Consider the following 14,395-nt stretch of genomic DNA (forward strand, 5'->3'; position numbering starts at 1 on the left):
AAGTAGGTTGTATACATTTCTTCTTCTGGTCAGAGTACAAGTTCCACACCTACTGAACATAACTGACTAATTTCAGTAAAAAAGGGTAAAGGTATTTCACCTGAGTTACATCTTTAAAGTGAAATTTGTTAAAGCTCCTAAATTCCAGCCAATAGGCCCTAATTCTGACATATTTTTATAAAAGTTGAGGCATTTAATTACAAAAAAAATATCCTTAAATATGTACACAGTACATGTTCATACACTTTGCATTAAAGCTAAAGACATTCATACATAATACAACACATCCCTGTGGAGAAGGGTTTGGGGACACTGAGGGATGACAAGTCGGACATAAGCTGGCAATGTGCTTGCAGTCCAGAAAGCCAACCTTGTTCTGGGCTGCATCAAAAGCAGCATGGCCAGCAGGATGAGGGAGGGGATTCTGCCTGCTCTGCTTTTGGGAGATGCCACCTGGAGTTCTGCATCCAGCTTTGGGGTCAGCAGCACAGGAAAACATGAACTTGTCAGTTTGGGTCTGGAGAAGACCACAGAGGTCCAAGGGCTGAAGCACTTCTCCTATGATGAAAGGCTGAGCTGGGGTTGCTCAGCCTGCAGGACATTCTAAGGAGACCTGATAACACCTTTCAGTACATAATGGGGCTTAAGAAAGATGGAGAAAGACCCTATACCAAACCCTGTAGTGTCAGGACAAACAGCAACAGTTTTAAACAGAGGACAGATTTAGACTGGACACAGGAAAAAATTCTTTACTGTGAGGGTGATGTGACACTGTAAGAGATTGTGCAGAGAATTTGTGTGTGCCCCATCACTGGAAGTTTTCAAGGTCATGTTGGATGAGACTTGGAGCAATCTGATTTAGTGAAAGATGTAACTGCTCATGGCAGGGAACTGGACTAAATGATCTTCAAAGATGCCTTCCAATTCAAACCATTCTATGATTCTAAATATGAATATCTATAAATACATAGCCTTGTTAATGCAACTGTTGGTGTATTTTTATCAGGAACTCTGTTCTTTCTAGATTCTGCCTGATGTTAAGATAATATTAAAAAACTATGTTTTACTCAAAAGTGAAAGGCAGGGTAAAATTATATCTACCTGTAGCTGCTCATTCAGGATCTGAAAGGCTTGCCTGGTATTTTTCTTTCCCTGAGGCCATTTTAAGCTATGTCCTTTTTTTGTTTTAATGTGACATTTAGAGATCACTTCAGAGAAATGGAGGACCAAGAAGTAGACTCTCTTCTGTTGATAACCTATTTTTGAAATGAAAAGATGGTGGATCAGGAAGAGGGAGGTGGAACATGGTCCAAAACAGCCCTGGACTGCAGCCAGCCAGCAGGCTGCCCAGGTAGCATTGCCTTTTCACTCTCAAATAATGAGCTTTTCCAAAGCAAAAGCTTTTCAACTTTTGGGCAGGATTGTGCTAGACTTCAGGACAGGGTAGAGTGTACCCATGGGACTACATTGGACCATGAAATGATTCTCCATGTGAGAATGCTTCTTTTTCTGAATCATTTTCAAGGCAGCCAACTCCTGCCTTGCTCTGCTGATGGAGACTGTTGCAGGCAACAAGACTGAAGAGCTGTCTTCTGGCAGTACCCTGGAATTCTAGCCTACCTACAGGGAAGGAGCAACACAGAGCAAGAAAGGGAAGCTATTAGGTAGCATTTATCCATCCCTACTTCACATGAGCCATAGTTATGTCATGAATAATCTAAGAAATTATGGTATAAAAATGTAAAAAATACAAGAGGGCTATGTGTAGGGCCATGAGCATAAGGCAACATTAATATGAAAAATCTCTCTTTTGGATGTCAATCCATCCTATTTCACCCTGTACATGTATAGGACAAAACAGTTTTGATACCCATCATGCCCCCTCTATCAAAGAGCATGCAGATATATTTTAGATAGATCTCCCTGGCATAGCTCTGGGAAACAGGAAAATACCACCTCTGAGCAATCAGTATTCCTTCCTCTGCCTCAGATCTTTTCTTCCCAGTGGGACAACAGGGGTACTGCCCAAATCATCAGCTCCAGGGCTGTTCTCATCCCCTCCCTTTGGACTTTGCAGGGAATTTGGCAGCGGCACTCATTAACCTTAACATTTATCAGGCCTCAGGAAGGCTACAAATGTGTTAAAGCTTTGTGCAAGAGTCCTGAATTACATTCCATATTGTGACTAGGAAGAAATGTAAAATGAGCAATATGATTTTATACTGTGCTCTGTGGGGCCCACAAATTACAGGAGGAGGAATAACATAAAGAGTAATTCATGTCCAAGGTTTCAATTATAGGTATGGGGAGAAAACAATAATTGGTGGGAATCTCAAATGCAGATCAGTTGGCATAGTTTTAGTTCAAAATGATAAATTATTTCAGATCCAAGTGCAATTAGTAGTGAAAATGTCACAGTTTTACTGTGTATGTTTGTTAATATGGCTGGCATAACTAATTTAGGAGATGCCTTCAGTGTAGAGTCCTGTATCACATATATTGTAACCAAAAATGCAGTACTTACACATATATATAAAATGTACACAGAGACAACATTGCCAAACAGCCTTTTGGGATGCTTTAAAAGAATATCATTAATTTTTACTGTATACTTACTCTTCTGGCTCAGTTCCAGCACTGGCTTTCTGTTAAAATCATTTCAAGTATAGAATTATGCTATTTGCTTGCAGCAACATCACAGGAACAGTAGTGAGCCATATGTTGCTACTTAGCAACTTGGTCTGTAAGTCCCAAAGCATGTACTGATTTGAAAATTGAACAGAAATGATAATTATTGTTGAGGGATGCTGTGAGGCAACTTGTCTTGGATTACCAAACTATGCAGATGTTTGATGTTATACAGCAAAAGGAACAAAACTATATTTTTTCCTGTCTAATGCCTGAGCTTTTATTTATGTTAGCCTAAGGGGGATAAATTGATTAAAACCTGTAAAATAATATAAGGTGATGTTTTTCTGGATAGGAACACTTTGGAGCAAACAGAAGAACCGAGGTGCTTGTCAGCATGTTTCTGGACTGCAGCAGGTCTGCCCCTATGGTCACCTAATCCTGAGGACAGGCAAGTGGAAACCCCTTGGTGTTACATACCATGACTCAGTCTGCCAGCCCACTTCCCAAATAAGTTATGCCAGACTCTGAAATTAAAAAATGATGCTCATGTCTGACTCAGCATGACCAGAGCTTCAATAAAAGTTTCTATAGGACTGTGTATGTCCTTACATGTGGGATTCATATTTTAGTTAGCAGATGTGAATGCATCGAGAAAAGCAGAGTAATTTACTCACTTCTCATTATGACAGCATTCAACCCCTATCTCTGATCTTGTGAGGGAACAGCCAGGTTATTAAGGGTGGGAAAGAGCCTGCATTCCTCACACTGAGGGCATGCAATGGCAAGACTCATGAGCACAGGTGCAAAATAGACATAGGACAAAATTATGATTAGAGTAACTATGCTGTCATCTGAGAGAGAACATTTCCTCCTCTCTTTTTCTGGCATTATGTGTTTTACATCCACTAACAGTGACAGGAAAATGAACAAACAGTCCTAAAGCTATGGTCAGAAAATATAATTGCATCCTTTACTGTTCCTCTCCCTAGCCCTGTAAGTTACACAGTCTTTCATGCTTTGTTTTCAGAGCAGGAAATACTGTATTTTTTCCAGTTTTAACCACCAGACTGGATTTTAAAATGGTAGTCAGTTCACGAGTTTTGGCCAACCACCAAATGCTTATGCCCAAGAAAGGAACACACCCCATTACAGTCAGTGAAGACCTCACAGACACTGCCAATGAAGAGTTGTTTTGCTCCTTTGAGGAACAACTAGCAGCTGTCTATGTCAGGAACAGGTTTGGGAAGGCTCCTCTCACAGTCGTAAGTTCTTGATGAAACATAAGAGACAGGTTTCCATCACACCTCATATTCCTGTTCTCAGAGAAGTTGTTTTGTCTCTCTTTTTTTTTTTTTTTTTTTTTTTTTTTTCAAATACTGTTATTATTACAGCCTTTCACATATGCTCCAGCCCACACAGAGCTGGAACACCTCTTCTGTGAAGGCAAGAAGGCAGGCTAAAAATGCTGGGGTTGTTCAGCTTGGAAAAGAGAAGGCTCCAGGGAGATCTTAGAGAGTTTTCCAGTACCTAAAGGGAGCCAGCAAGCAAGCTGGAGAGGAACTTTTCACCATGGCCTGCAGTGGTAGGTCAGGGAGGAATGGCCTTAAGCTGCAGGAAGATAGGTTTAGATCAGACATTAGAAAGAAGCTCTTTGCTACAAGGGGGGTGAGGCGCTGGCACAGGCTGCCCAGAGAGGTTGTGGAGTTCCCATATTTGGAAGTTTTCAAGGCCAGGCTGAGTGGGGCTCTGAGTAACCAGGACAAGCGGAAGGTTCCCTGCCCATGACCTGGTGGAAGGAACTGGATGATCTTTAAGGTCCATTCCAACCCAGCCCATTCTATGATTCTGTATATTCACTTAAAACCACTGCCACAGTGTAAGCACCAGGAGAAAATCCACGAAAGGGAAAGGAGGTTGTGACAGCCCAAGGCTGACAGCTACTCTCAACCAGGCACAGAAGGCTGTTTGACTGGTGCACGCTTGGTAACAACTTAAAACACTCTGCCTGGCAATTGAGCTGCTTCTTGCCACATGGGTTCCCCCCAGCAAAAGACAGAAGTTGCCTTTGGGTTTTGAACTCCACCTGGGAGCCAGACATCCCAGAGTTCAGTTTTGCCATGGTCAGATTTTAAGCCTGTAAGCCTTTTCTTGATTCCAGCCCTCAGTAAGAATTCAGAGTTTTTTGATATCTTTGAATTTGGAAATGTCACATTTGATAGATTTTTTTTTCCTTGAAGACAAAGTAATTTGCATTTAAAATACCAAGGCCTGGCTGGCTCTTTAAAGGTACTTTAAGAACCTTACTTTCACTTCAACCAGTGAGTGTTAGATACATAAATATCTCTGAGAATCTGGGCCTTGTTAGCACATGTAGAAACCACATAAAAGATTAAAACTTATACTCTTAATTTTTCAATATGCCATTTAAATTATTTAAACTACATGCATACACAGTACAAAAATATCAACAGAAGAAAAATAATTCTGATGTATAATGTGGACTTGCAATTCTTTATTCAAAACTATTTAAGACAGACATAATGATTCTCTGAAAGGTAGCAGCCGCCTGATAACAGCAATCATTCACAGAGTTTGTATTTCTACTGTTTCAAACAAATTCAATTAGCCCTTGCACTTCAAAACCCTTAAGGCAAGAATGAGATGATACTAGGCTGCTTTAATCTAATAGTAATACTAAAACTTGTCAGGACAGTTTTTGGATTAATGGTTAGAGAAAAATTAATAATATCATTTTTCATTTTTTAATCAAACAGTTCTATTCTAAACTACCTCTGGATCTTGGAGGGTTCTTAAGCTGAATAAGTTCAATCATGCACAACTCCTAAATGCAAAGTACTATTGGTCTCTAAAGGTATTTCAGAATGACTTCAACAGAAAGCTGAGAAGCAACATGGTGGCACACTTTAAAAATGGTCTTTTTGATTGAACCATGTACTCATCTAACATAAACCTCCTTCTTCTCTGCCCCCCAGGAACCTGTGTACCTGAAGAGCACCACTTCATGAAGACCTTGAGTTTTGAATGCACACTTTCCAAAGCTGTTGATTCCTAAATTCCATCCAGATTATCTGAACATAATTACTATTCATTCAAACTTCCCACCCAATGAGAGTTTTGCATGTAAGCCTCCTGGTTTTGTCAGACCAGACACCACTGGCCTGAAATATGGCATGACACAGACCACAAGTTTGGTTATTCAGGGCAATTTATGACACAATCTAACTGATCTGCAGCACTATTCCCACCACTTACTGGTGCAAAGTTAAACTGAAACACATGAAGTAAGTGAAAAATTCCCCCCTGCATATAGATGTCGCAACAGGTAGACAACCCAAAACTTTCAAAACTACCTTTGCTTTTCAAGGAGTAATTACAATTGTAACTCTTAAAAATCTATAGGATCTTTGAGGTCAAGTGGAAAGGTGGAAGATATTTTAATACACATCCAGTATCAAAATTTAGTTTTATGGTTCTCCAAAAGGAAAAGGGCTCAAAAATACCTTTAAAGAATGCACATCACGTTAAGCCTTTTGCCTGTAGGCTACAGAAGGTCAAGTCATCACCTTAACCCCACTGCTAATTGTGTAATAATAGCAACATTCCTCTGACACAGGATTAGAGCTAAAAATGCAATTCTTCAACTGTTCTATGAGTGATAATTAAAGATATTTGTGACATGTATAGCTTATAATGATTAACTTGTCTGCAGTCAGATAAACAAATAACCTGCACCTGTAAAGACTTTATTTCCTGAAGGTAAAACAACTGTTTAGGAAAGATCATGCTGGCAAAACAGCTGCTTGCATTCTGGAGAGGAAACAAGGTAGTATCTTTCAACAAACGCCAACTCTGGTGTTTTATCAGCTCTATCTCATTAACTGGAAACAAGGCTTAAATGCTTTGTTTATAAATTATGATTATTCCTGATTGCAGCAGTTACTGATAGTGCCACTCATTTGCAATGCAACTCTTTGAATTTTTTTAATTACAATTTGAAACAAGGCAGAGAAGATTAATTAACCCACCTGGCTGGCTGGCACGTAGTCCTGGCTTGGTTCTGTCATACTCATATACATGTTCTCACCGTCAAACTGCAAAGGAAATAATAGTAAACATTCAGCAAACTCGATTTTTTAGCATTGACTGAAAAAAACAGTTGCTATAAAATAATATTACAGCCTGGTTTTAGAGACTTGTAATTGCATGTGTGCATCTTGTCTTTGATGTTCCTGTTGTCATCCTTATTGACCCTGGATGTCAGTGATTTGGAGTAATTAGCGCTCTAGTAATTACAGCTAGCAAGGAAGAAATGAATGGTTTCCTTTCATCTGCAATCTGTTTTAAAACAAAATGCCTCATTTTGTGCACCATGTATACATATTGCTGTTGGTTGCAATGAAGTACTAAGTGAATTGCACACTTACTGAGAAAAGAAAGATGAGAATAGAATCTGCACTAAAATGCATCTTAATGGATTCCAACTTCAGCTTCTGAGCAGAACAAGAGTTGAGATTTCAAAACAAATTAAACCTCCTCCAACTGAAATGTTCCCATGTCAGAAAGTAGGAAATACATTTCCAGACAGCTTTCAGACATCTGAATGTATGAAAGAGTATATCTCCTGTCCGTATGGTGTAAGAGGATAGTTTGCTTGATGTGTGAATAAAGTAAACATTCATAATCAGAACTGCAAAAATAACCATCTGTAAATGATAAATACCAATCCTGGAAATATATACAATATATAAAAATCTTCTTCCCTTTTCTCCTTTACTTTTTATTTCTTTTTTTTTTCACCTCTCAACTGCAGTTAAGAAGTAATGGAAATGTCATAGAAAGGAGTTGATTAAAATCTGAAGGTCTAGATGGAGAAAAACTGTCAGATCTGAAGCCTCATCCTGTACCAGCACAAAGAAGTGTAAAACTACTGATTTCTTACATAGTCTGGAAAATGTCCCCACAGAACTCTCATCACACCCACTCAAGTGGCAGTACCAACAGGGCAATGACAGCCCCAGTGTCTGCTGAGGAGCTAGGGAAAATCTTTTCAAACCTTTTAAGCAGAAATTAACAACAGCAGGAATTCCTATCTCCAGACATGAACCACAAATTTCCAGCTGTTACGAGGTCTGTTTGAAATAACTTGCACCTGACCCCTTGTGTGAATGCTTAGAGTGACATATTTTGGACATCAGCCATTGTTTTGCATGACACAGCAGCTTTTTAAAGAAGTCCCTACTACTGAGATTGCTCTGCTCCCACAGAAGCTGCCAGTGAAATAACCCATGGACATTTCCTTATCAGTGTTGGCTTCTGGGGATATTCTACCTGCAAGGTCTAGTAAAATCAACTAGCCCAAGGTGGCAAAGTGAAACTGTGTCTTTGGCAGATAGCTCAACCAATTTTTGCTGAGGTGGCTGGAAAGGTTTCTGCTTCCAGCTGTTCATCCTCTTTCTCTGCCAGAGGCTACAAGGCTCGTAACAGCAGCAGTAACATGAACAAGTGCCAGCTCCTGGCACAGCAGCTGATGGTCTGCCCTTCCTGGCCAGAGATATTTAATAGTCACAGACTATCTGTCAGAAGTCCTAGTTTCATGGGGGGGAAAGGATTATGCCACAGACACAGATCTGCCATAGGGAATAGAGTATTTCCTAATTTTGACAGAATAGAGATAGTTAGATTAGATCATAATATAGAGATTGATGCTTGTTCCTTTTTCGTTTCTTGTTGGCATGCACCATTTCTTTTGGCTTTCTCAAGCATTCAAAGTAGAGTTCTGGAGAAAAAAACTGGGTATCTGGTTTGGAAAAAAATGCATTGTTTCTTCTACTCAGATGAACAGGTGAAATTCTGAACAGAGATTTCATAGCCAGTAGTTGGAAAGCAAGCACTCCAGTGCTAGGCCTACAGGAGCTCAACTTATTCAGCTTGTCAGACGAAAGGCTGAAAGGTGCCTTGATCACTGTGATCGGTACTTACACCCTGGAAGGATGTCTGATAGCAAGATGTCAGCCTTCCTGACAGTGGTATAATGAGATCTAGTGTTGAGAAATGGAAGTTACAGAAATTCAGCCCTGAAATAAGATACAAGTTCCTACTTTAGGAGGTAATTAAGCATTATGTCAACAGCAAACTCATCATTTCTCAGACATTTTAGAATGAGGTTTGATATCTTTTTTGGAACAAATGCAATCCATATCATATTTATAAGAAATCCCATGGACAGGATAGTTACACTTGCTGGTTATGGGAGTCCTATCGGCCCTGGAAACCATCATTCCTTGAGTCTCCTCTTTTGAATTTCCCTTGTTATCTTCATATATTTGTTGTGATACATTGCAAGCTTTGCTATAATTCAAATACTGTGTTGCAGGTGTTTAGTTGCAGTGAATATGGAGAAATTTCTTTTCTTTTCTGCCTACTGGCTAGATACAGTCAAGGATTATTTCAATTTATTTTGCCTTCCATAATGCATGAGACTATGATTTAAGAATCTTTATGAAGTAAACTAGTCTTTAATATAATTCCCTCTTTTGAATGTTTGGTCATCTGTCCTTACTCCCAAGCTTACAATCACCAAATCTGCATTCTTTGAATAATTTCCCTAAGGTATTTTTCCATGAATACTGAAATTTTTATAATTCTGTGTGTTGTTCTTGGATTATCTGCCTACCTAATCAGTGCCTTGCTATTAGTGGTCCCCCTGGCATGAGAGGGTCTTGGATCTCAGCATCTCCTGTTTGTTTTTTGTGGCCCTCTATTGAGCTCTGAAATATTTTTTTATTTCTGCTATGGTCTGTGGGCTTTATATGAACATGTTTCAGAGAAACCAAAACAGAAAAAATATGTGTAAATTTAAACTTTGTGGCCTTTTGACCTTACATTACAAATGTACAGGGATTGATGCTTACATGAGGAATGACCTTCTCCAACATTTTGGATTAATTTGTTAGGGTAAATTTTCAGAAAAATAAATTGATGAATAATGTTTGTAAAATCTGAGTGACCTGTTAACATCTAAAAATACGGAGCAGCTGTCTGATTTGTTACTTAATGTCTTCAATATTCAAGCATGGAATTTACTCACTGCAATATTTAGCATCTTCTTGTCAGAAGTATGTGCAAGATATTGTGTAATAGGTTATATAGGTCAGCAAGATTTGATGGGATGTGTATTTTTTGTAGTGTTTATATATGCAGATTGTGGACTGTAATGCATCAGCTTACAATAACACTCTTGCCATGTTAGTGTTTGTACTACATTTACTGCTGTTTAAATTATTATCTGCCCTCAGTCCAGTGCAGTGTGGTGCATGGCTACTTGGCAGATCCTAGGACTTTGGACATGAGCCTGAAAAACACTCATAAATTCAATGGATGAGGCATATACACATGCATTTTGTCCAGCAGGTATTGCCAGGAAATACCTCCTTCACGTTCTCAATGTTTACTAAAATGTTTATAAAAGAGTGAAAATATGATCTTTGTATATCAGAATAAAACAAAATATTTACTCCAATGCTGATTTGTTTATTCATCATCCCCTTTCCCAACTACCAAAGCAGTGTGAAATAGATATGACCTGCACATCCCACCTCAGCCAAAAAAAAGGGTGCATAAGCCTTCAATAACAAAAAATTCAGAAAAATTGATGCAGCACAGATACAATGCTCACCTTGCCCAAATGTGACAATCCCACATCAAAACAATAAACTGACGAAAAATTGTCAACAATTGGATCAACTGGAAAGTTCTGTTCATATTTTTTCCTCATCTGTTTAGAAGCTTCCAAAATATGCCCCTAAACCCCAGAAATGAATATTGAATCATTTCACCTTTAATAGACTGCTTTGTACCGTGCAGGCTTTAAAGCGTGGCACCTTTCAACAAGTCTCCACCTGGACCCTTTAATTCAACCTATATCCAGCTGGAATTCAGCTTTACAAGTAAGGTGTTGTATTCAACAACAGTTCAAGCAACCTATCCGGATCAGAGTGAGTCTAAAGATGAGCAGATATGGCTCAAAGATGTCTTCAACCACCAGAGTGTCCTTCCAGGTTATACTCTGTGCCTCCAAAATTGTCTTAATGTACTCATCATTCTCAGGTTGGCAATCTCAGCTTGTATTCCCCAAGCTTTCCTGCCACTCACTGTGCTTGATTTCAAGCAAAGAAACTGCACAAGCATCACTTAACCCGTGGATGATTCATCCCAACAGAACAGAAGAAACACAAAGGCAGGCAGTTAAATGAACTGTCCTTCATGAACCTATGTATGATGTATATATATCATATGACTTTTCATATAAAGCTTTCCCAATGTGTCTCCAAGATCGCTCAGTATCATTAAGACCAGATTTCAAAATCTTTCATTGTAATCTATTAAATGTGAATGCTAATACAATATTCTGGTGTGTGATAATAACTACTCTTGACAACATTTCTTTTCACATTAAAGTGTAACTGCATGAGAAGTTTGGGTAAGAGCAAACAAAGAATATGACAGCATTGTAATATGAAAAGAAATATAACTGGGAACTAGTTCTAATATAAATTCAGGATTGTGTAATATTCTTTATTTAAATTATTATTATAAATAAAACATACAGGCAACACAATGGCAGGGCCAGTTAGAAGCCCCCTTTAGAATGACCCTTTGTAAGACGAATTGTAATGTTCAGCAACCAATATGCACAAAATACCCAACTGCTGCCATTAAATACAATTTACTCACAGAAGTTAGGGATGTAATTACATAAGCACTGGCTGACTGTAACTGATGCAAGAGCATGACAGAGTTTAGCAAATGCCCAGAGAGGAAAAGGTGTTTTAAGGGATGCAAGGCTGGCTTCTGCCTTCCATTAATGTGGCATCATACCAGAGTCGCACAATGTATGGCCAGGAACCTGTTTTCATTTAAATTGCAGCAAACTTTATCAGCATTTATAACAGCGATTATGAAGTAGCAAAGCTTGCAAGAATAGTATTTTTTATTCATTATTAATGTGCTTTAAATTAAAAACACCCTGCATGGACTATGTCACAAAGATACTATAAACAGGTTGAACAGACAAAAAAATTTCTCATGGTGGCACCAATGTAGAGAATGTTTATTTGATCTCCTTACTAGACAGAAAGCACTGAAATACAAAAAGGAGGGTGCAAGATGGCAGAAAAAGCTAGAAGGGCTTGAAAACCAAAGAGGATAACTGGAAATAAAATATGTTTATATAGTGGTGTGCACATACAGTGATTGTAAATGCAGATTGGTATCTGCATTAGCTTCAGGTGGCTTGTTCAGATGACAGCTACCACATAGACATACATGTTAAACAAGCCTTCAGCCTAGCTTCGAGTTCTCCCCTCCACTTAAACTACCTTCCTCTGTACCAAGTCTCCCTGTTTCCATTGCCAGGATCACCTGGCTGTCTGGATTACAGGGAGAACGACATTTCTCCCCTCTACATCTCTCTTCTTGCTTTGTGACGCTTCATTGCTGTTGTTGTGAAATGAAGGGTTTATTTCGCTCCTTTTTCATCCAGTTTTTGACTTCTGAGGGTATTGCATAATTACTCTCTCTTTCTATGCATATATATAATGTGTGCCCTAAGTTCTTCAGGCAGAGTTATATGAGCTATGGGAAAGAAAAAAACCAAGAACATGAATGTTTGAGCTTTTTCCATTCATACTAAAGAGGAGCACAATGTGCCAGTACTGCATCTCATCCAGCTGCAGTGTGGGCAGGGAAGAACAAGGAACATGAGCCCAAATGGCTTTCGATGCCAAAACATGCTTGGGACAGGGGTATGGAGGGGGAACAGCTTTGGACAATGTTCTGGGCACAAATAAATCCCAAAAGTGATATCCTAAAATGCAAAGATTAAAGGAAGAGAAACAAGTGGAGAGATGATTATATTGGTGAAAGGTGCTATGTTTAATAAGTTCATCTTCTGGGTAAAGCCACTTGGACTTGACATTCTGATTTCTTCAAAGGATCTTACAGACCTTCAAAGCATGTGTTATTAATCACATAATCTAAATACAAATTTGTCCCATCTTAGATTTGAACTGGAAGATAGATTTAGGTTTAAATATAAACTTTAGTTATATCATTAAACCATAGTTTACCTTACTCTGATGGTGCCCCAGCACAATTTATTGTACTTCATTTTAAGGAGTTGCAATAGCATTGTGTAAAACGATTATTTATTTCGAGTGATTTTGTGATTTTACTGCTTACAGGTTACATATATCATTTGTAACTTACATTATCTAAAAGCCACTAATCCTGAAAAATCTTTAAAGATAGGTAATTTTGTTTATTTTAAACCAAATGCCAAGAGTGGATATTGTCTCATGTTGCTTGATGACAAAGAGTGATATTTTGTTTTACTCAGAGCTGCTGAAAAGACACTAAAATAATAATGGGATACAACATAAATCATCAAATTGCTATGCTAAAGAAACAGTTGATCTTGTTATGGCAACCATTAAAGATAAAACCAGAGATGCTCTGTAAACATTACACACAGTGGAAAATCCCTTTCTTGACACAGTTTGGCAAAGCGGTACATTTGTATTATATTGAAACTCCATTTTGTCTCCTAAACTCCATTTTGTATGCTGTACTTGAACACGTTTAAATTTGCCCAAGACAGGTTACAGTAATGCATTCCAGACAGGCACCCTTCCCAGGAAAGAGGCTTGACACCTCACTGAAGGACTATCACAGGAAAATTGTCAAAAACCAATCTAGTACTATCAACTTTGATTGTTCTGCCGTCTTCCCTCCCTCCTCCCATAAACCTTGTTTATCAGCAGAGGAGTGTACTGAAAAACCATGAGATTGGGTGAAAATGACTGAATGGCAAAAAGAAGTCAAATTCTTTGCAGACCTGAATGTCCCTCTGTGGCCAAAGCGAGGTGATTAGTGCAGACTGGCAGGACCTGGAGGAGTCCTGTCCCATCTGGAACACTAGGAGCCCTCCAGGATACAGAAAGTTTGATGAGTCAAGCCATAGAGTAGAGATTGCATGTCTCAAGACTACTACTACTACTACTACTACTACTACTACTACTACTACTACAACAACAACAACAACAACAACAACAACAATAATAATAATAATAATAATAATAATAATAATAATAATTCTGCTACTAGTTTTCAGGAACAAAGTATCAGGAAAATCCCTTATGTCTCTGGTCCTTTCATCTTCTTCCAGGTTGCTGAAGATTCTGAACCAGGAGTATGGGGTGTGTTATCTTTATGTGGTCCGAGTACAGTGATGTGTGGACTGGGCAGATTAGAGTTGGGAAGGAATCTGCCCAGAATCTGCAGCCACAAGGTGTGTGAGAGCACTGGCAGCAGCCTCAGAGCAGGAAGCGAGGGTGCTGCTTCACAAGGAAACACTGTCAGATATTTCCGATCTTAGAAAAAGCCACAGACAGCAATGAAACTCTTTGCCCACAGCACCCCACAGACTTGGACCCATTTGGTGCTTGGATCCAAGTGTGATAGGGCTTGCAGAGTAGCACTGCCTTTTCTACCAGCTGGCTTTTAAAGACAAAATGTTTTGTAAATACACTGCTTGATTCTCCTCAAATGAGACCAATTTTTTCTCAGTTTTCATTTATAACACCGGCTATTGCCTCAAAAAAGTACAGACAGTGCTGTCAAAGTTTTCTCTCAGATTTTCATGCCTGTGTCATAAATGCCCAATCCACCACTGCCTTCCTCAAGC

At 38.9% G+C, this 14,395-nt stretch overlaps 1 protein-coding gene across 2 annotated transcripts in view; it reads right to left on the minus strand.

Annotated features, from left to right (window-relative positions):
- TOX (thymocyte selection associated high mobility group box) overlaps window positions 1-14,395 on the minus strand; it is a 218,374-nt gene that overhangs the window by 97,717 nt on the left and 106,262 nt on the right. For both annotated transcript variants that reach the window (XM_058811348.1, XM_058811340.1), the window contains exon 2: window positions 6,678-6,743. In XM_058811348.1, coding sequence (XP_058667331.1) covers window positions 6,678-6,743 — 66 coding nt within the window. The remainder of the gene's footprint in view (window positions 1-6,677; window positions 6,744-14,395) is intronic.

The sequence above is a fragment of the Ammospiza caudacuta genome, chromosome 1 (assembly GCF_027887145.1).
Source record: "Ammospiza caudacuta isolate bAmmCau1 chromosome 1, bAmmCau1.pri, whole genome shotgun sequence".
NCBI lineage: Eukaryota > Metazoa > Chordata > Aves > Passeriformes > Passerellidae > Ammospiza > Ammospiza caudacuta.